The following is a 21,466-nucleotide window of genomic DNA, read 5'->3' on the forward strand; positions in this document are numbered from 1 at the left end:
AGGACGGAAACTTCTCGTACGCCGTGAACACGCCGAGTGGTAAAGATGAGGCACACAGCTCACGTTTAAGCTCACTACTTTCAACATCCATTCTGAGCAGCAGTGGGGCCAAGCAAGGCAGTGAGAGTTTTTTTCTCAGTCAAGCATGCACACGACAGAATGCTGCATGTTCGACATCAGCCTGAAAGAGAAAGTCACCAAGCTAGGCCCAGCCAATGTTTCAAATGCAGAGCTAAAGGTTATAGATCGAAAGACTGCCACAGTAACATGCACCGTTTGCAATGTGAAAGCAGGCATAAACTCTATCTGCAAGCAGGCCTAACACTCCAGTCAAAGCTGCATCAATAAGAGAAACGAAAGCATGTACGCTGCAACTAATGAGGTATCCACAAGTCAAATGGACCCGCAAGTGCTGCTGCGAATTTGAGCATGGTTGCCAACCAATAACCAGTCATCTACTTCAGGGGCACCTTTGACAACAGTCACAGGATCTTCATAGGAGAAGACGTGTCCATGAAGCCTGTATACTTTGCAACTAGGCCTGTGCGAATATTCGATCGAATAGTATAGTAGTATTCGATACTTGATTAGAACTGAATATTTTGTATTCGCAATTTCGAAGTATTCGCCCCGAGCGAATAATTTTTCTGTAACTCTTGCTTCGTACTCCGAGATGATCGCCATGGGGCATGTGTGCAACCAAAGCCCCGACTCCGTGCCACATGCTTGCACTCCTGCGCGCAAGCCAGAGCCAGTCTGCGCATCCTCGCGGCAACAGATGCGAGCAGGCAGAAGTTGGCTGCCCAGATCTGAACCTGCCAGCTGTCTGCGGCTGCACTACCCACATAAAATTTCTGTTTACCATCCAATCTGCCATCCAATTTCAGTCATTTTATTTCAGTCATCAAATACCGGTCTTCACTCAGTTTGTCTTGTATTTCCACCCTGAAGCTTTCACTGCTTTCACCTTAAGCAGCTACATTTATTGCAATAAGGAGGATTGGCACTAGCTAATAACGCGCTCAAAATCACTGTGGCCCTCAAAGCTAGCTTGCAATGACAGGTGACTTTTAAATGTTCTGATTTAAAAGCACCTTTAGGCATTTACCACGTCAGGTGCCTTCTGGGAGCCTGCAGGCACTTTAGGTTATGCACACACCAATGGCAAGTTCCTGTTAAAGCATATTCTTGCTTCCTAGCTGTACTTGGCCCAGAGGAACTAGCACTGCTTGTTACCTGCTTCCCAGTCGCACCCGGCCGCTGCAATCATCCGCTGGGTTGGGAATGACCATGTTGATGGGGTCGTAGTAGGCAGCGTACCGGCCACCTCGGAAGGCGCCCAGCGCAGCACTGCGCTTGCGTTGCCGAAACAGCCAGTTGTCCTCCCAGTCCTGCACACATGTTGTCCACACACGGACAGGTGCGTTTTCATCACTGCCCTCAGCCCCCCTCCCATGCCCATCAATGTCATCCCTTTCCTCTTCGTCCTCAGAGTCCAGAGCATATGGCATCACAATGTCCACACCCATCTCAGGAAATGGAACCTGTGTTACCAAAGATAGAAAAAAATACATAGAACCAGAATTAAGGGACCGAAAGGAGCAGCTCATCTGCCTGCCACAGCTCCATGCACAGCAATTTTTGAACACACTTGACTTTCAGATGAAACATGCGAAAAGAAAAGCCAGCAGACAAGGTTTTGCCCTAGTCATATTTACTTGGTATGTGGTACCTTTGCCTTATTTTCAAACGGTGAGTCTCTATTATGTCTACGAATTTTTAGACTCTTTGTGATGATTACCTGTAATCGTGTGAAAAGAGTAGGTATTTTAGCCGAACACGTGAATTTCGATTCCGCATCCAACTTTGCTCAAGGCGACCATATAGTAGAATACAACTTAAAAAGAAAATCGAGGAGACACTTAAAACTTTGTCTTAAAGGTATGACGCGATAGCGTAATAGGCTAATTCCCATATATGCAGAAGGCCATTATCTACATTCATAGATGCCTGGGAGTCCCTCCCTCCTGGTGCTGTGGTGCACCGGTTTTAAACGATGCGCCACTGCCCTGCACATCGCTTAACCATCGCACCTGCAAATCGATGGCAGGTGTTTCCAGTGGTAGGCCTTGTGCTACCCAGGTTGCTCAGGAGGAGCAATCAATTGTTAATTTAACTACTAACTGCTATGGTGGGCCATTTGCTCACTATCCCGTGGGCACATGGTGATGACACCACAAGGTCACGTGACCTAAGTGGCCCTCTGGGGACCACCTGCCAGAGCCATGCCTGTGATTTTTCAATCGCAACGCTGACGCCAACAACACAGACACCGGATTTTCTGCATAAAAAATCCTTTAACACTTTTGCGTTAAAGCAGCAGGTGGTAACGCTGAGCCACTGCTAGCCAATCACAACATTAAACAAAATCAGCTTTTTATTGTTTGACTTTATTAAACAGCCAGGTGCCAAAACTTTAGACCTTGTAATTTTTTTTCTTATCATTACCTTCTTGTTTACGTTACAATGAAAGTTTTAACAACGGACTACTTTTTTTGTCGTGGAAGAATCCTGTGCGGAGGTCCTGAATGTGGGTGGAGCTTCACCGCAGACTTAAGTTGTATAAGACTATTGAAGCCAGGGTGCTATAAAACAGCAATCATCATCATCTTTGTACAAATCATAGCACCTTCTCCAGAAAAGCTGATGTACAAGCTGCTGTACTCTTGTATTAAGACACACATCTTTGTGGAGTCAGCAGGGCCTCAGTTGCAACAATTGTTAGGTTTTCACCAACAGCCCTATGCGTCAGCACTTGGTTAATGCAGTCGACTCTTAATACCGTATTTACTCGCATATAACCCGCATCAAAATTTGAAGAAATGCGTTTAAAAAGTGGGGGTGCAGGTTATCTGCAAATTTTTCCTTTGGGGAGGGGGGGTCGTGCAGTTCGCCATCCCGATCATCATCGACGCTTGTCAAGCCGATGAGGGGCCAACAAAAGGCATAGCTAAATCCCCATTCATAGCATGTTTATTCTTCCTAACGCTATTGGCCCCGTTTTCTTCAGCCAGCATCGTTGAGCCTAGTGCCTTGCTGGCACGCTAGTCGATGCTCGTACTGGATTCCTTCCGAGGCCACTGCACTGATGCGGTGAAGGCTCACCTCGCCGAGACTGGCACCACCCTCGTTATAATACCTGGTGGCATGACGTCCATGCTACAGCCACTCGACAGGTGCCTGAACAAGCCGTTCAAGGCACACGTGAAGCGGCTTTATGCCCAGTGGATGAACAATAGACTTTACGCCCTCACACCGACGGGACACGTGCGAAGGCCCGATATTCCATTACTGTGCCAGTGAATTGTGGATGCGTGAAAAGCGATACCGGCTAACTTGGTGCGTAAAAGCTTTAAAAAGCATGCCATCAGCTTGGACGGTTCCGAGGATGACTACATCTTTGAGAGTGGCGATGAAGCCACGGATGGCAGCAGTGAGAGCGGTGACGATTGAGAATCGGATAACCAATGACATGGTGGTGGTGGTTTGAATAAATGTTCTGAAAATGAAATGATCACTGAGTGTGCAGTTGTATCTTTCTAGCGCTCATTTTTTTTTTTTCCATGTAAACATGCGAATTATATGCGAAGGTTTTTTTTTTTTTTTCATGGAGTTTAAATTTAGGGGTGCGGGTTATATGCAGGGGCGGGTTAAACTCGAGTAAATAAGGCAACTAGAATTCAACGGGGACCAAAATTTTGTTCAAATTATGCAGATTTCGAGTTAACAGGAGTTTTTTTTAATACACTTGATGCTAACTGGACTAAAGCATCAGTTCAAATAAACCACAAGTTCAATTAAAACAAAGTCTGCAGTAATACTCTTCAGACCTCACAGGCAAAGCATCCACGCATTAGCAATTTCCAAATGCTTTCAAAATGTCGAATCGTCAACTTCAGATTGCAAACTGTAAGAAAAAGAAAGAAAGAACGAAGTTCACAAAACAGAGGCACCAACCCTGTGCTCTCGAGACAAGTCCAGGGTGAAAGGGACTTGCATGCCTGCACCATTGGCACACTCCTCAGGATCGGAAAGAGCTCGGTTCCTCTCATCATCAGATTCTGTGTAGGCCTCTGTAATCTCCTCCTCAATTTTCTCTTCAATCTGCGGATAAAAAAATGAACCCACATCGTCCACAAAAAACTGTCTACCAAAGCAAAGACAAGCAAAGGTTGGTGCCGTTGCTGCCACTTTTTTTTCAACAAAGTAACTGATGTAGAGGCTCGGAGGATATGGCATTGTGCTGCGGAGCTGAAGCTGGTAGGCTCAACTCCCGAAGAAACAAAAAATGCTTTTGCACTGAGGTTTTAATGCATACTACAGAACCAAGTGGTTGAAATTGACCTGAATCCCTCTGCTAAAGCAAGCCTTACAGCATAGTGTATACCACAGCCACACGACAATCAATCAATTTATTTGCCAACAGTAAATTCCTTTCTTACTTTAGATTTTCTTAGATTTGTGCCTCTCCAATAGTGTCACCACCTCATGTAACTTTTCTTAATCGTCTGTTCTGCATTCTCAGAGCACTTTTTTGGAAACACATTTTTCCATCTTCAAGTCACCTTTTCGATAGTCTTGTGTGAAACCATGGTCCTACACAGAGTAAGGCTAAAATGAGAAATCTTATTTCGCATTTAATGTGTGTGTTGTCTAACCACACCAAACGATAGGAGATCTCGGGGCGCCTTAACTTTAACATATCTCTCAAAGTTTTTAGCAGTATCAAATCCACACACAGTGAGCCCCACTGATTTGTTAGCCCTTTTCTTCTGGAGCCCCTAAAAACACTTCAGGTATCGAGAAGCCTTGTATTTCAAGAAAAGGGTCCAGATTTATAGGTTACTAATGCATAATCTGAAGCAGCCAAATTTTTCTATGCAAGTAAAGGTTCTTAAGAAATGCTGAAACTACCACTTTTCTGTCGGAGAGGCTTGCAGTCATCAATTCAACCCTGGTAATCTTGCAGATTAAACAGCCAAATTTCTCTCAAGGATATCAGTTGCCATTGGTGTATTACTGGGAAGATCACATTTCCGCAACATGCAACAAGTGGGATAAAAATACCAAGATATTGTATATTTGAAGGCTGAAGTTTTAACACCATTAGAACTTAGTAATGAGTTAGAAGTTCATTACAGTTTAAAACAAGCTCAAACATAAATTAAAAACAATTACTGTTATGCAGCTGCAAGGTCATAAAGTAATCTTTGTACCTGCTTGACTGAACTGTGCTCACAGTAAACATACCATCCACAGTTTGATATAATAGCATCACTGACACAAACTAAAATTTACTCAGCAAAAACATAGCAATAATAATAATGTCTCGGTATTCCGTTTAGCACCACACAACAATTACAGTCGAGCGCACTTATAATGGCCACAGTTATAATGAACGCTCACTTATTACAAACGAGGGTGGCACTACCGTCAAAATATGCATTAGGGCAATGGAACAGAGTCTCAGGTACAGCGAACAACCATGGCGCCGTGACTCGGTTCAAACGAACAAAGGGGCGCCGCAAATTTGGCCCCGCACCCGAAAAACCCGCACATCCGGTAAACGCGGACTTTACTTTGAAGAGCGCCTCCGAGCCCGTGACACCTGCCCTCTCGGGAAGAATGTGGGGACCTGAATGCCATAAGAAAGGCGAGACATTAATGGCAAAGCGGCCCAGTTTTACAATAAGTTCCGTCAAAAACGAAGGGCAACACCTGTGCTAGTGGAAGGCTGAAAGCTTTTGTGTTAACTTGCTTGTGTGCATGAGGATGAATGGCTGCAACTGGCAGCTGTCCTTTGTCATCGGAAACTAACAGGGGTGACAATGCTCTTTTCAGCATCGAATGAAAAGCGCAAGATTCAGCGGCAGGACACGGGTGTCGTTCAGGAACTCAAGATCTCAAGCTATCCTAGCATTGGCGCTACAATACAGCACATGCTGATAGCAATTGGCATATTAGGTGGAGACATTCCAGTTTGGATATTTTTATTCACTGCCATGGGAATGCTTAATGCCGTGCACATGGCACTGACAGCGGAGTGCATCAGAAATTGCTTCCGTAAAGCATGGTTCATTGGCCAAGAAACAACTGAGGACGCCGCTGAACACCCACGTGATTCGACACATGTGCTTTGGTAACTATGCGTTGTTGATGCACAGATGGCCAGATATGATTGTGCCTGGGATGACTTATTCACGCGCAAATCATGACACTGGCATTGGAAAGTGATACAGTGACGAAGCCATTGTACGTGAAGTATGAGCACTCCCAGACTGTCAAGAATCTGACGAGGAGGAGGCCAGCCTGCCACCAGTTGCAGTGAACGCTTTAACCGTGATTAGTCGAATCGTGCTCTTAAAGCAGCTTGTTGCTTGACCTCGGCAAGAAACACACGTATGACCGCTCTGCAGAGCTAGGAAAGCGCCATGATATGATCTGCTTCGAAGGAGCAGATTAGCATAACGACCTTTGCTAAGAAACAAATGCCATTTTCGTCAGATTTCGCATTTCTGGCGACAAAATGAAAAGTCCAGTCACTATGAACCTCAGATGCAATGAACGTAATCCGTGCGACCGTAAAGTTCATAATTAAGTAGGTGCAACTGTAGTACCTTTACACATCACAGCAGCTTGAATTAACAGCAGGAATACAAGAAGCAGGCACAATCGGGCAGATGAAACTCACAATGTATTTGAATGGGTCCTCTTTAACACGTGACCAAAAGAATTCGTCAGACTCTGTTTCTTCAGTGAACTCCTCCTCTTCTTGACCTGAATCCGACAATGGAATGTCCGACTGGCAGCCAACATCAATATGCTCTGCAAGTGAAGCATGTAAATATAAAGGAAGTCAGTTCAGTAACACTAGAGTAACAACATTGCCGTTGTTGGTACTATGTGCTCTTGTGGACAAGCACAACTCTAGTATGGTACAATATTAGCAGCAGCAGCAGCCTCATATTCACACCAATGAGGCAAAAGACACAAACAAATTTGTTTTATGCACAGATATACAGCCTACTACTAAGACTTCTCTCTACTTGAGTGAGGAGGTTGATGATCATGCATATACTTCGTTTCACACTTAGCGTGCACTGTTACGGAGGCTACGCAAGTAGTGTGCCCACAAAGCATATCACTCCGCCATGTATCATTTGTACTTTGCGAAGCCTTGGTGAGGATCTTGACAAAAACATAAAAGGGCTTAAGACGACATGCATGGCATTGCAAATCACGGAAAAGGCAAGCAGGCTATCAGTTCCTTCTCGTTATCACTTTTACTTGTAGTGCACTACTTTTTTGGCGTGGATGTAGTCAGTGCCATTAGGCGTGCCAGCCGTGTCCTGGAAGAGTAAAAATGACATGTAAGCCACATGTCATTCTTACTCCTCTAAGTCTCGAAGATGGGCTGGACGGAAATGTGATAAGAAGTTAAACAAGTGCCGGACATTTCCAGTCGTGGTATTTGAGCTATGTTAGAATGATAGATTTTTGTCCGTATAAAATACACATGACGAACTACTTTTCAGGCACAGACATAGGCACAGTGAAGAGATTCACTAGCTTTTTTCAGTGCTGCACACTAGGTACGAAACGAAGTATGGTCACTCTTGGTTTTTCCATAATAAAAGTAAAGTAAAGAGGCACATCTGATGGTGACCAACTTCCGAAGTCCACTCAGGCTGCCCATAAACAAGGATCCGCTGCCTATCTAGGATAGCTCCCCACCTTTCTTAGCTGTCCTGATGATGTCAGGCTCACAGGCATTCTTCAGGTCGCCAGGCGTGGTACTAGTTGGGTACTTGCGCTGAGCTATTTCAATGGCCTGTGAGAATATGAGAAGATTGCAAAACACAAATGCCTGGTCATACAGCACAGAGCGGTGTGGCACAGATTGTATTATATCGTGCGGTATGCACGGCAACACACCTTGTTGATGATAGCAACAACAAGAAGCTCCTCGTAGGTCTCGCAAACAATGTCGTCGCCATCCTCGCTGCCAGAAGCATCAGAGCAAGCAGATGCATTTTTCTTTTTTGGCTTGCATCCCTCCTTGAGCAACAAAGAAATGTTGCCAAAGTTAAGAAACTTGAACAGAAACTTAAAATTTGCAACAATAAAATTGCTTGCAATAACTTCAAAAATATCTCAGCAGAGTAGTTTAATTATACTAGTTTATGTTCTGGTTCCCAACAATGTGTTGTCTGTGAATACTGCTGGCACCACTTTTCATTCAGTGCTTGTATGAATAAATACAACCTCCTGCAAAGCCACTCCCTCAATGTGTACCACAGTGAATTCTTTTGAGACAGTTTGACCCATTCTCTGTATTCTCAAGGCTCTCAGCTCATAGAAGGGAAGCTAATGCCAAGTACAAGCTCTTTTGGAGAATGCAGCCCATTTTTCTCTGGAACTGTAACGCTAAATACATTGATTTTCAAGGCTGACCCCCACCATACTATACACAGCGTGTTAGAGTAAAAACCAACAAAAAAGGCTGACTGCACGCTTATTAAAAAGAAAAAGTACAGCGGTGCCCTTGTTTTAAGTGTATATACACCACTGCGCATCTCATGTCACAGTGTGTAGCTCCCGAGTGTCAAACCTCACAATTAATATCCATTAATTCATTTTTCCCTCTTTCCATTTCTGGCATGTGCACCACTAAGAACTGGCAACTGCAATATCCAAGAAGGCACTTAGTTCAGCAACGCTCATTCCTTTCCTATCAGATAGTTCCCACACCCATGTCAAATGCATGCAGTCTATTAGCTTGCTGCAGGCTGGAACTTATAAGCTTACGTTTGTTAGCTAATGCCTTTGTACAGGTGTTAGAAAATTGGTCACTAGAGAAAACATTTTATAAAAATTGCAAATTATGGAGTTTAATGTCTCGAAGTAACACATGGACTATGAGTGACGCTATTGTAGAGGGCTCCTAATTAATCTGGACCACCTGGGTTTCTTTAAAGTGCACTCGCATCCCCCAGCCTACGACCACCTTTTTGCATTTTGCCTGCATCAAAACGAGACTGAACCCATGTCCTATGGCTCAGTAGCCAAGCACCCTAACCGCCAAGCCACAGCAGCGGGTAGGAAAACAATGTTTTTAATGGTTCAAAATATGAAGCCTGTCTAAGCTAAAGGAACAACTACATACATCCCAAGCACTTAACTGCTGTTTCAGCATAAGCTGAGCCACACACAACATTGCAGAGGGCTGTAACACAGTGCAACTTGATCTTTCCTCTTTCGTCATGGCAGGCTCAGGTTTTGCTCTCCAAAATTCTTAACAACCAAGCACTGGTAAAACTCACACCCTCTTCCTCTTGAGCCCAACAGTCACACAGCACTATCCAGACAGACTGCAATCAAAAGCACTGGCATGCAGCACAAATTACACCCCAAAAAATTTACAAATCACTGGTACCAACTAAACAAAGGGACATCCTTCCACTGTCGAACTCCTGCACCAATGGGACCAAATTAAGAAATGCCCACCAAAGATGCCACAGACGCAACGAAGACTTGCAACGAAGCTTTGCATAGCTGTGCTCCAGCTATGCAAAGAACTGCAGCATGGAAGCTGCTGAAACACATGAAAATATGCGCTGCTGCAATTCTCAGGTGCTGCTAGCTTCACACAAGATCCCAAAACATCATCATCATCATCATCATCAGCCTGACTATGGCCACTGCAGGGCAAAGGCCTCTCCCATGTCTCTCCAATTCACCCTGTCCTTTGCCAGCTGCAGCCACCATATCCCTGCAAACTTCTTAATCTCATCTGCCCACCTAACTTTCTGCCACCCCCTGCTACACTTCCCTTCTCTTGGAATCCACTCCGTTACAAAAAATGACAAATGCTCTGCTGCGGTGTGCTGGGCTGACTTTCTGCATTTAAACTGCTCCTTAAGACAGCTTGCAAGTATCCACACAAGATCTGAGAAAAAAACACCATGCCAACCTGCAAGAAGGGCAGAGACTCTGCATCCTTGTTGAGGTTGAATATCAGCTCCTTTAGCCTGGCATGTGTGCTGGTTGGTGTCAAGTCTCCTTCACATTGCTTGCCTGTAGTCAGATGAAAAGGTCAAGTCACTGAACCTACTTCTGTGCACATGCACAAAAAAGAAAGTGCAGCTCCAACTAATATTTCTTCACTGCTGCCAGCCAGAAACATCTCAAGGTAGAAAAACATTGCATGGTCAAACAGTCAAATACATCCCATGTCCACAATGCCTTTTGTCTTTTGTGCCCTATGTCTTTTGTGCCTGATGCTCTAAACAGCAAAATAAAAAAACGAATGAAATGGCCAAGTACTGAACAACATCTTAGTGACACTGTAAAATGAGTGCCCACGAAATGCTCCCATAAAAAGAAAAACAAAAGGAAAATTATAAGTAGGGCATATGGCAAAACCATTTTCAATATCTCGCTGTACAGACAGAGCAATGAAGTAATAACTCTGAAAGAAAACGTTTAACAAGCTTAAAAAGGCTTCGCAACCATAGACAAGAAAATTTGCATCCATAGCCGACAGGAGACAACCGAAAGTATCACAAAATCTCGACAAAAAGAAAAAAAGCCACGGAAATCAAGCATGACAGTTCAAGAAGCCCAGCTAAAAAGTAACACCGCAAGGTTTTCAATAAACAATGTTGGTAGCTATTATTGGGCACAAGGAGCGCATATGAACCAGCAGGCATTTCTCTTGGTGCAGATCCACAGCTTAATTTCCACAACAAAACTCATCGCAAAGCAATTTTAGATGGCCAGCAGCAATGCCTGGCATGTTGTTTTTACAAAGCCAGAAGAAAACAAAACAAAGTCTAGCAGCAAAAGTGCAGACTCACCTTGCAAGGCAATGAGCAAGGCACGTGTAAACTGAGAAACTCCTTCCAAGAGCTTCTCTTGGTGGTCGTTGAAAGCTTTTTCATCTAAAGAAGCAGAGAGACACAAAATGACATGAAATAAAGAAAAAGAGCAAAGTAAGCTGGAAAAGGTGAATACCTTATAGCTAAATGCCTCTGTCAACAACAAAAAAAAGCTCAAAAACTTTGCAATACTACACAGATTAAAGAGGACAGAGAAATAAATGTTTTTATGATTGTCTTAACTTCCTACTCAGTGATTCAGTGCCTGTACATTCACAACTTAATGAACTCTTTCAGCAATAATACATTGACAAGGCGTGCAAATGCCTTGAGATTTAAAGATAAAGGACAAACAATAAAGTCATACAACGACTGAATATTTGTTTACTACTCTGATCAAAAGCACACTCCAGCAACATAACTAGGCGCTATGATATTTCTTGGGTGCTCACAGAGGCTCAATAAGCTGAACATCACCGCAATTCATCTATAGCTTAGCATTTGCTGATGCTCCTTCCATGAGCATGTATGCATGAAAATGCACAATGCGAGAGCAAGATAGACTGTAGAAAGGAGCTACTAAACATAGCAGGAGTAATAATGAACAGCATTTACTATCAGCCAGCAGTACAACATTGCTGGCAATGGCAGTTGCATGTTATTCACCAACCTGGCAAACTGCACGTCAACAGGGAACAGCTCAAAAACTGGATGAAACTCTTTTTGCGAGAAACTAACACTTTTTTTAATTTTCTAGAGGTACATAGAAATATGAATCTTATCAGAGCAGTCAGCTGAAGCAAAAAAACACAAGAGATGTGTAAAACATTCATTACATCACTTAATATGACTTCACTGAAAGCAAACTAAGTACTATACAAGGCATTCAGACTTACAAGATGCCAAAGAAGCAACTACATATTTTCCAGCTTTTCTTTCACAGTCTTCATTACACATGATATATACCCTGTGATCTCCAACATCTACAAGTTAAGTTACTTCTGTTACAAACCACACAGAAATATGGAACAGTTGCGACTCTCAGGACAGAAAGCAAAAGCTCGAGAAAACAAAAACTTACATAGAGGGTGCCTGTATACATGATTCACAGATGCAGAGTCTAATGATTCCCCCAAGAGACTCTCAACGACAGATTCCACATGCTGTTGAACATCTGATTCTTCTTGCTCTGTTGCTCCCAGGTCGGATTCCTTGTCTGTAGAGATAAGAAAAGAGCCAGAGATTATGCTATAGTTTTGCAAGGGCGACGAAGGTTACCAGCTTTGTAATACAGGCGACGACCAAAAATTCGGACACCTGATTTTTCGGACATGCTTGATTATTCGGACTTTTTCGCGGCACCACGACGTGGCCCATAGAGCCACTGTATAAGAGCGACTGAAATTTGGATGCACCGCAACTGACTGCGCGATTTTTCAGACCTTGTTTGCACTCGCCGTCAGTACCCAAGCCGCCACATAATGCGTACAGTGGGACCTCATTAATTGAAACTGCAGGAGAGGTCGAGAACTTGATCAAAGAAAACGAAATTCAAGCTTAAAGGGAGCCTCTTAACTTGCAACGCTGAAATTCTGCGTGAGTCGGCACATTGCGCCCGCATGGTTTCGAACTCGTACTGTTGTTGAATGTGTTCCACCGCACGAACTTGAACAGTAGTCAGAGTTCGCAGATCTATGCCGAGTCTTTTGTCCTGAATAGGGAAAGAGGCAGCAGTGAAGCGTATGGGAGGCGTATGGCTTCATGGAGACGGCGAGCGCAAGAGGAAATGGTGGTGCATTTCAAAGTGAGGTCAGCGTACTCGCGGCAAAACGCACCAAACTCTGACTTTTCTATCACAAAACCATAAACAACTGGCGTTTCGATGACAGGCAAGATGCCTCTCATTATACACAAGCCACCGCAGAGCAATATCGCCGGATACGATGACGATTTTGGCTCTAGTTGCTAGGCCTAAAGACGAAGGCCAACGCCGATGGAGCACTTGCTTCGGCTGTTTCTGGGTTCTTATTGTTTCGCCATCTTCGCGTTCTTGTTCTGGGCCCATCGTAATGCGGGCGCAGCGCAGTTCCCGCAGTGGCATGTTCGCTTTCCCGTTTAGACTTTGTCCCAACCTGTGGGTTCATCGGCGACATGCCGAGGGCAGCACAGCCAGGCCGAGCTCGTGAAAGCAGTTGCCGGCCGTCGTCTATGCACATGTCGCGTGGCAAAATTTAGTCATGAGGAGCTTTGCAATGTGTGCAATACATATGACCACTTCCTCTGGCATACTGATAATAAGTCGTGGTCTTTCCGGTGAAATTTGATTTTCCGGACTGCCTGATTTTTCGGTCGTTTTCACGGTACCAAGAGAGTCCGAAAAATCGTACGTTGGCCGTAAAGACACGATACACATAAAGCAATAATTGGGTAAGGCCAAAAGAAGGTTATCAGCTTTGACTTGAACAAGTATCAACTTTTATTTAAATGCCAAGGTGGCCACGATTTGTAATGTTTCAGTTACGTAGCATTTACGACAAAAACTGGAGGTTTGAATTAAGTTTCAATGTATATCTTGATCAAGCAAACCTGAAACCTTTCTATATTGTAAAGACTACACAATCTAGGAAAAGCACTGCTACTGAATGAGCACAGCTGCACAGCACGTGTAAAAGAGGACACTAACAAAAATTTCAAAAGGCACTTAAGCCCCGTTTGGCAGAAACGATCACAAACAGAACCTTTAGAGAGCTGCCTTCAACATAAACTGGCAGAGCAAGAATAGCATAATAGGAATTTCAGGCAATAAACCTTTGTCATGCCCAGCTCTCCAACACACACTCCCCTCAATGCTCTCTACCATATGAGTTACACCTGCAGGCCTTCAGGAAGATGCAAGCCCACACTGGAGCTCTATGTCATGGCCTGTTCACCTTTCTCGTTTACTATATAACCACTCTCTGCACCTATACCACACTGGTAATACAAGCTGTGTGCCCGTTGGCATCGTCAGCCCCCATGGAGTTCCTTACAAGGAGTGACATTACAACGCTACCCATAGTGTCACCAGCAGTGTCCAATGCATATAAAAGCATATGGGGGAGATGCCGCACAAGAGTTCTTTTACCCCTCAACAAGAAAACATTGTACATGCCCATGCTCTGCGGTTGCCTTCACCAATGGTAGAGAGAACATAAGCGTCTTTCATCCAAATCAGACTCCTTACACTGCAAACTTTTTGGCCACAGTGGCAATGACAGCATGAATTATACACTGCACTTATTAAAAGTATGCAAGCCTGCTCACGAAACCTTTCAGTATAAACACCCACTGAAAGCATGGATACACAGCTCATTAATCATACCACAAGACATGAAAGCTAGACAGCATTTCTCAGAGTCTGTAAGCTAACTTGCCTGTTTTCTTTGGGCCATAAAGAGAAAGCAGGACCTTGGTACTCCCGAAATGGTTGAATTTCACCTTAACATTGTCGTAGAACCATTCGCAGGACTGAGCACGCAGGTTCCTGAAAGAAGAAGAAAATACAGTCATGCCAAACTAAAACAACCAACTTGAGTGCAATAGAAAGTAACACTTAGTTATATATTGGGTAAGGCAAGCACACTAAATTCCAAAATGTCAATCTTGTCCCCGTGAGTTAAAGCAGTAGACAATATGATACTTTTCTCCACAATAAAGTATGGCTTTGGTGAATGACTGCAAAAAGATCAGAAAGCAAGAGAAACCTGTGCCTGAGAGTTTTAAAAAAACTGCTAACGGAAAAGCATATACCATGCAAAATTTTGTGCCAGCACCAAAATGAACTAGGCATCTGTGAACTAAGAGCATTCCTGTTATGATACAACATATTCTTAAAAAGTGGTGCACAGAAAGTTTATTTTAGTTTATGGGGGTTTAACATCCCAAAGCAACTCAGGCTATGAGGGACGCTGTAGTGAAGGGCTCCGGGAATTTCGACTACCTGGGATTCCTTAACAGGCACTAACATCGCACAGTACACAGGTCTCTAGAATTTTTCGCCTCCATGGAAATTCGACCACAGCAGCAGGGATTTAACCCGAGCCTTTCGGGTCAGCAGCCGAGCGCCATAACCACTGAGCCACCATGGCAGCCAGGTGCACAGAGATTTTCTTCTGAATGCAACATTGAATGGCTGTTTCTTCAGGCATGTTTAACACATACTGCTTAACTAAAAAAAAGGATATACAGCCCCCGTCAAAACTATACAGTCCAAGGGGTTTGCTTATAAGCTGTTTAGCGGGGCTCCCTAGCACACCTAGCAGTCCAAGTTTGGGAACACTGAGGATGCGAAGCCATTCCTCTTTAGAGAGGTTACGATTGCTGAGGATGCATAACGAGGCATACAACAGGCCTCACAAGCAAACCTATTGGGCCATATACTTTTGACAGGGGGTGTACATATATACAAGTGTGTGCTTCTGTTCAGACAAGAATGGCCATAATTACTCTGATTTCAATTCAATTTTTTCAATTGATGAGCAAATGCATCATCACAAGGAATCAATCCCGCTTTTGCCATAAACAGTGCAGATTGGTCGCAAAAAAACAAAAAACAAATGTGTACCTTGCACAGCATTTTTGCAACTTGAAACATTCAAAACGTTGATGACCTGCAGAAGGAAAACCAATGTTCTTTCCTCCTTAAATCTTTTCCTACACAATTTCTGCCAGCTCTTCTTTTACTCAACTGAGATGTATTCTGACACACATAAAATTAAAAGGCCATTAATACTTCTATAGAAACAAGCCTCTCAAAATTGGGATGAATTCAGCACCTCCAGAAAGTTGTGTTGTGTTGGGTTCTATAGCGCATAAGCAGCTATGATTATCATGCACCAAGCACGAAGTTAGCGCTGTCTGTTTGTTGCTTTAAATGAACTACACTTTAGCAAATTTACAGCCTCTTTAATACAGCTGCTTCTTTCAGAAACCTACAAATCTACAACTGCATTATCACGTAAAACCAACACTGAATGAAAAGGGACGTGCTGATTGCAAAATGGAGTAAAATTAATTTTTTCGCTTCGTAAAGTGTGTGTGCCCAATGCGAAGACTCCATAAAATCACTTCAATTAAATATTCCTGATGCCTGCATGACTTCCATTCTCCCAAAATCTGCTTTATGAAGAGAGTCTATTCTGTATTTCATTATCCCAAGCTGCCTGCCATTCATCCTTCAGTTTACTGTGTATTAACTTAATGCAGTCTCTATGAAACATGTTCACTTTCTTGATTTTTCCACCAAGAGCTTGTGCAGTACATGTGTCGGCTCCCACTGTGGCATATCCCAAATGTGACTCACACCCACTTGTGTTGCGACTTTTTTATATATTGCATATCATGCTTCCTACCAAGAATTCAACAGCACTTCTGGAATGCAGCACTGTGAGTAGGCCAAGCTGCCTGAAAAAGTTCTGTGTAGTTCATATATCCTTCTTCCAGTATGACGGATTCTTGCAATACATGTCCGTGTGGCATTTACTTTACATAAACGTGTGTTACTGTGAAGCCACATACAGTGGGAAGGCTGTACCATGGTGGCAGTGGATAGTGTCTTGGAAGTTGGAGCAATATCAGGAAGGGCACATACATAGTACTTCTAACTCCTCGCATTTACTTACAAAGCGTAGTAGCATGGGTCTGATTGATTGGCATTTACTGGTGAACGGTCTTCTGGGTGCCCACTTCATAACTATGGGGTAGTAATATAAACCATAACTGAGAGAAGCGTCAATTTTACGAGTGTTCCCTCACAATTTTTTTTTAATAATTCCGGGTCGATTTCATAAATTAAATTAAGGGACAGCATAAAAACGAGGAGTATTCAAATGGATGCAACAGTTTTCAAGCCACCAATTTTTTTGCACATTTTTTTTCAGATTTCAAAGCCGCATTCTCCCCAAGGCATTACAAGGAACATTTACTTTATCTGCAGCATTACTGGCGATAGTATCGGTCACTAAACACTAGGATTGGAAGACCAGTTTACCATATGAACATTTCTGTCTGTATGATAACCCTTAAGGCAGATACTGCTAGCTCTCATTTAGCACCTAAGGCATCCCAAAGCAGCAGTTTCCATAATGGCAAAGCAAGAGCAGAATCTGCCTTTTCAGGAGTGCAACAAACAGAAATGCAGACAGCTCATCGTTTTTACACATCTTATGTTTACAGATAGCTTAGACAAGCAAATGATGCATAAAAAAAAAAAGGAATTTCACAACTTGAGCTAGCATGCTATGCTAGTCGCCTACTATTCTGCTTGCTTCAAGGACTCAACAAATATAAAGCCCGAAGCTTTCCAAAGTTTCGCATTTCCATTTTTTTCCCACACATTCTCCTAGTCACACCTTTCAGCCCGCTGCTGTTCAACAAGAAGCTAAAACAAAAACAGAAGCAATGCAGCAGCACTGCATCAGGCCCTTACCGCTGCTGTTCACAGATGCGGCAGTACCATCCGCGGTCCTGAGAGTCGTACGTGGCACAGTCTCGGCACACAAAGAGGCCGCACTCCCGACACACCAGCTTTCGGTTGAAGAGCAGGTTGAAGGTTGAGCCACAGTGGACACAACACTTGCCCCCGTCCTTGCACACCTCCCGCACATGGCCCTGCAACTCCTCCTCCAGGCGTCTGCAGCAAGACAACAGCCTCTCATCACTTCAGGCAACGCGTAGAAATAAAGGCCACGACACAGTTGCTACTAACGACCGAGACAAAAAGTGATCACCACTATATAGGACACATATAATTGACTTCAATTTCAAATGGCCCGCCACACGAACTTTAAATCAGCCTGCACTAAACAAACCCAACAGGCAGATGATTTGTGTATAGCAGACGAGACAAGCACTTATGTTTCCCACCATTACCTACGCCCGAAAGATGAAGATTTACACTGAGCAAGCAAAACTGGGACATAGTTTCAAAGCTCTCAATGTCATTCTGATGCTTTCCCCTGATTAGCAGATAGGCACCCACCAGCGTTAGTGACAATTTATGCTGGTTTAAACCACATACAAACACTGACATTTCAACACACTCGACCTCTGATTTAAAACAAACGTTCTTAGCTTCAGAAGTATTGATAATAAAAAGCAATCACGACAATAGCAACTCGTTATCAAAACTTCAAATATATACGAATTCAAAATTATTCTGTCAAGTAATCAATTAGTTAAAAGTAATCAAATACTTGTATTATGTTACATACATTTTCTTTGAATTCTGTAATGCACTGATTACTTTTTGTAAGCTGTAACATTCTCGGTAATCCAACTTTTTGGCAATCAATTTACTAGTAATCTGTTACATTCTTTTCTCCAGAAACACGTTGTAACCAGTGGTATAACTTTGAGAACCTTGTCTAGGTGGCAAGCACTGATGTAGCATAGAATTCACTCATATCAGAGCGACAACAGTTGGGCTGTGGAGAAGCCGCACACGCAAAGATGTCCACAAATGCAAATCCAAGCAGTATGCATTTGACTAGCCCCATGTCCCGTGCTTTGCATTTCGCCGCGATGGCACAACGGAAGAGCATGTGTACTGAGGTTGAGTTTTGTCCCCTTAGAGCGCGAACAGCAGTGAAGCACGGCGCTTTGCGTAAGGTTATCATATATTAAAGCAATGCACTCCCCTCCGATGCTCAAAACATTAAAATGTAGGTGTTAACCAAAAGAAAGAAAAATCTTGCTTTTTTTCCCCGTTTATTTTTAGTCAGTGTCTGCATTTTAACATTTTACTGCGACTGTCCCCGACCAGAAGAGTTTTCGTCCAACTCTTGACTTCATCTTCATACCTTGTGGCACATACATCAAGACATTCTTCAGTGTCGCTACTGATGTGTTCACAAGAAAACGTGGAAACAAATGCCGAAGAAAACTAAACAACTGAAGGTGAAATTATCAACGCATATACTTTAACAGACTGTTGATCAAGAAAGTCACACCAGCTCATTCTCATCCATGTATATTTGTGCTTTGCTAATTAAAGATGAATGAAAAATACATATAACATAATAGCAATTACTTCTCTGTAACAGTTCAGTTACTTTTCAAGGTCTGAAACTGACCAATGAAATCAGATTCCAGATGAGGTAACAGTAATTGTAATCACTAACTTGTTTTCTATGCATATACAAGACTGCTCAAAACTACATCTACAAGAAAGCAGACCACACACAAGACGAAACAGAACTACGCAGGCATTCGGAGAATTCATGGTATTTTTCCCAAACGTGAAGTGGTACAAGCTTAAACAAAACCCTAAATTTATTTCTGATACTTGTGTTTATTTCAGCATGATGCCTGCATGTTTTTTTTGGAACTCTAGCATATGCAACAGCATTGGAAACAGCATTGGAAAAAAGAAGAAAACTGAAAAAGTGTTTCCATCCCTGGATGCAACAAATAAAACAAAAAAGCACACTATGTGTTGTAGGCATCTCAAAACTTTCCTACAATAAGGAATTGAAGTAACTTGGGAATAGAAAAGAACATAAGACAAAAAAAAACAGTGAAAATGATAGCTTTAAATGCTGTTCAGTGCAGATGCAACAAGGGCAAACACTAATGACAAAATGTCATGAAACAAACAGCTGCACAGCTTTTGCAAGGCACTGCAGGAATAAGCAGTTTCAGCAAGCAGCATTAGCAAAATAGAAAAAGTGTTTGAAATGGAAGTGCCACAAAAACTACTAAGCATAAAACCATGCAAATTATGCACATAAGTGATGAGTGCTTTCTCAATAAAGAAAGGCAGCAAGATAAAAATCTGAAATAACAGGATTAAAGCAAAGCAATTACTGTATATCATGCTAATTACTGTAACAACGTACATGACTGCTTCTTTTTCTTGTCGGGCAGCACTGCATTAGAAATAAAATCAAAACTACTACAAGAAAATAAAATAAGACCAAGTAAGTACTAAAGATAGCAGCACACATGAGAAAACAGGTAACCAGTAAGACTGGGATGGAAATGGTATCTTGTGTATTACAAACTTACAGCCTGCCTGCAGACAGGTATGTTTCAAAATAAAACAAGCAAGAGCCTTACTTTTGCAGCACAGGTCCTTCCATGGCCAATTTATTTATACTCATAAATAAATAAAACCCTAAAGAATAAACCCCTCCATACCAACACACTCACGACAGACTTTTAACCAGACGAAAACCCTGTTCTAGGCTGAATGAAATGATTCCGCGCAGACTGCCACTTTGTTTTTTTCCCTCCTCTCCCTCCAGACCTGTCACTCATTTGCTGCCAACAGACGTGCCCCACAGGTGTTGCGAGTCCCATTTTGATGGCATTCCTTTTTTTTTTTTCTCTGGTTTGTCCTTTTATGTCCTCTGTGCTTTCTTTTCTTCTCTGCTTGTGCATGCCTCAAGCGATAATGAGCAGCGAGCCTTGCAACCTGAAGGAAACTCCCGAGGACCAGCTGCGTGGTTGCGCAGTTGCTATCGTCAACAAATTAAACATCTGTGTGTCCTGCGCAATGACAGTGATTGGCGAGCATCACAGGATAGCCCGCTTTCTATGCCAGACAAGTCCCACAGGTGCCCTGAGCCCTCAATGCCTTTCAAAGTGCAAAACAAGGAAAAGCTGATTGGCGCTCGCCCAGAATAATGGATCAAAAACAGCATGACACGAGCTGATGAGCCAACACAACAGGAGTGAATTGTGCTGCAGTGTCTGAAAGCTGCGTCTCATTTTGAGCTTTCAACTCAAATGTGGTGCATGGAATAGCGTAATCTACACCTAAAAAGAAACTTATTGATAAATAAAGCTGAACCGAACCCGCATTTTTTTGCACCACCGAATCTCCGACAAACAACAGGTGTGAAGGCATACTAAAACCAGTGGTTGCCCTTTGCATTTCCTGTTCAATGAACACATTTTTTGGCATCCAATAACCAAATACACTTTCTAGAGCATGAAGTTAAATGGAAAGCATGTTTATCAAAGCATGATATGCCAGCGATGTTTTCGAGCATAGCCACAAGGAATCAGACAACACTATCTTCTTTACACGAGGCAGGAATGTAGAATCCTAGCTTCAACACAATATCCTGTGGGGAACCTTACAAAGCTTGGAATGCCAAGCATCCAGCAACAACCAGGATTAAGCTAAGGGTTGACTGCGTCATAAACCCCCATGTGTTGTTCACATAACACATGCGCCCTAAACCAGCAATCAGAGATAGCAGGCACTGTCCTCAGAGGATAACATACGTGAAGGTACACCACCAAGATAAGACTGAAACGGATCACCTTCCAAGCAAACAAGCATGTCATGTGACACTGCGATATGCATGCTATGCATGCGATAAAGACGTGAAAGCGGGAAACACTTTCATGTCTGTGGTGCAAGCAATTCGCCTCATGGGTGCTGAGTTGTTTACAGAAATCTAGGCTCCCTCGCCAGCTGCATGCACACCATAGAAGCAAGAGATGAATTGAGGTAGCCAGATACAAAAGTGCAGACT

The 21,466-nt window shown here is 43.1% G+C and overlaps 1 protein-coding gene across 11 annotated transcripts in view; it reads right to left on the minus strand.

Moving 5' to 3' along the window:
* LOC144125925 (uncharacterized) overlaps positions 1–21,466 on the minus strand; it is a 104,520-nt gene that overhangs the window by 27,255 nt on the left and 55,799 nt on the right. For all 11 annotated transcript variants that reach the window (XM_077659752.1, XM_077659751.1, XM_077659750.1 and 8 more), the window contains 10 exons: positions 17,407–17,610; positions 14,354–14,463; positions 12,022–12,156; positions 10,920–11,003; positions 10,034–10,137; positions 7,996–8,118; positions 7,795–7,891; positions 6,752–6,885; positions 4,018–4,164; positions 1,237–1,544 (listed from right to left, as the gene is read on the minus strand). In XM_077659752.1, the coding sequence (XP_077515878.1) occupies positions 1,237–1,544; positions 4,018–4,164; positions 6,752–6,885; positions 7,795–7,891; positions 7,996–8,118; positions 10,034–10,137; positions 10,920–11,003; positions 12,022–12,156; positions 14,354–14,463; positions 17,407–17,610 (1,446 nt within the window). The remainder of the gene's footprint in view (positions 1–1,236; positions 1,545–4,017; positions 4,165–6,751; positions 6,886–7,794; positions 7,892–7,995; positions 8,119–10,033; positions 10,138–10,919; positions 11,004–12,021; positions 12,157–14,353; positions 14,464–17,406; positions 17,611–21,466) is intronic.

This window comes from Amblyomma americanum, chromosome 3, assembly GCF_052857255.1.
Source record: "Amblyomma americanum isolate KBUSLIRL-KWMA chromosome 3, ASM5285725v1, whole genome shotgun sequence".
NCBI classification, from domain to species: Eukaryota; Metazoa; Arthropoda; class Arachnida; order Ixodida; family Ixodidae; genus Amblyomma; species Amblyomma americanum.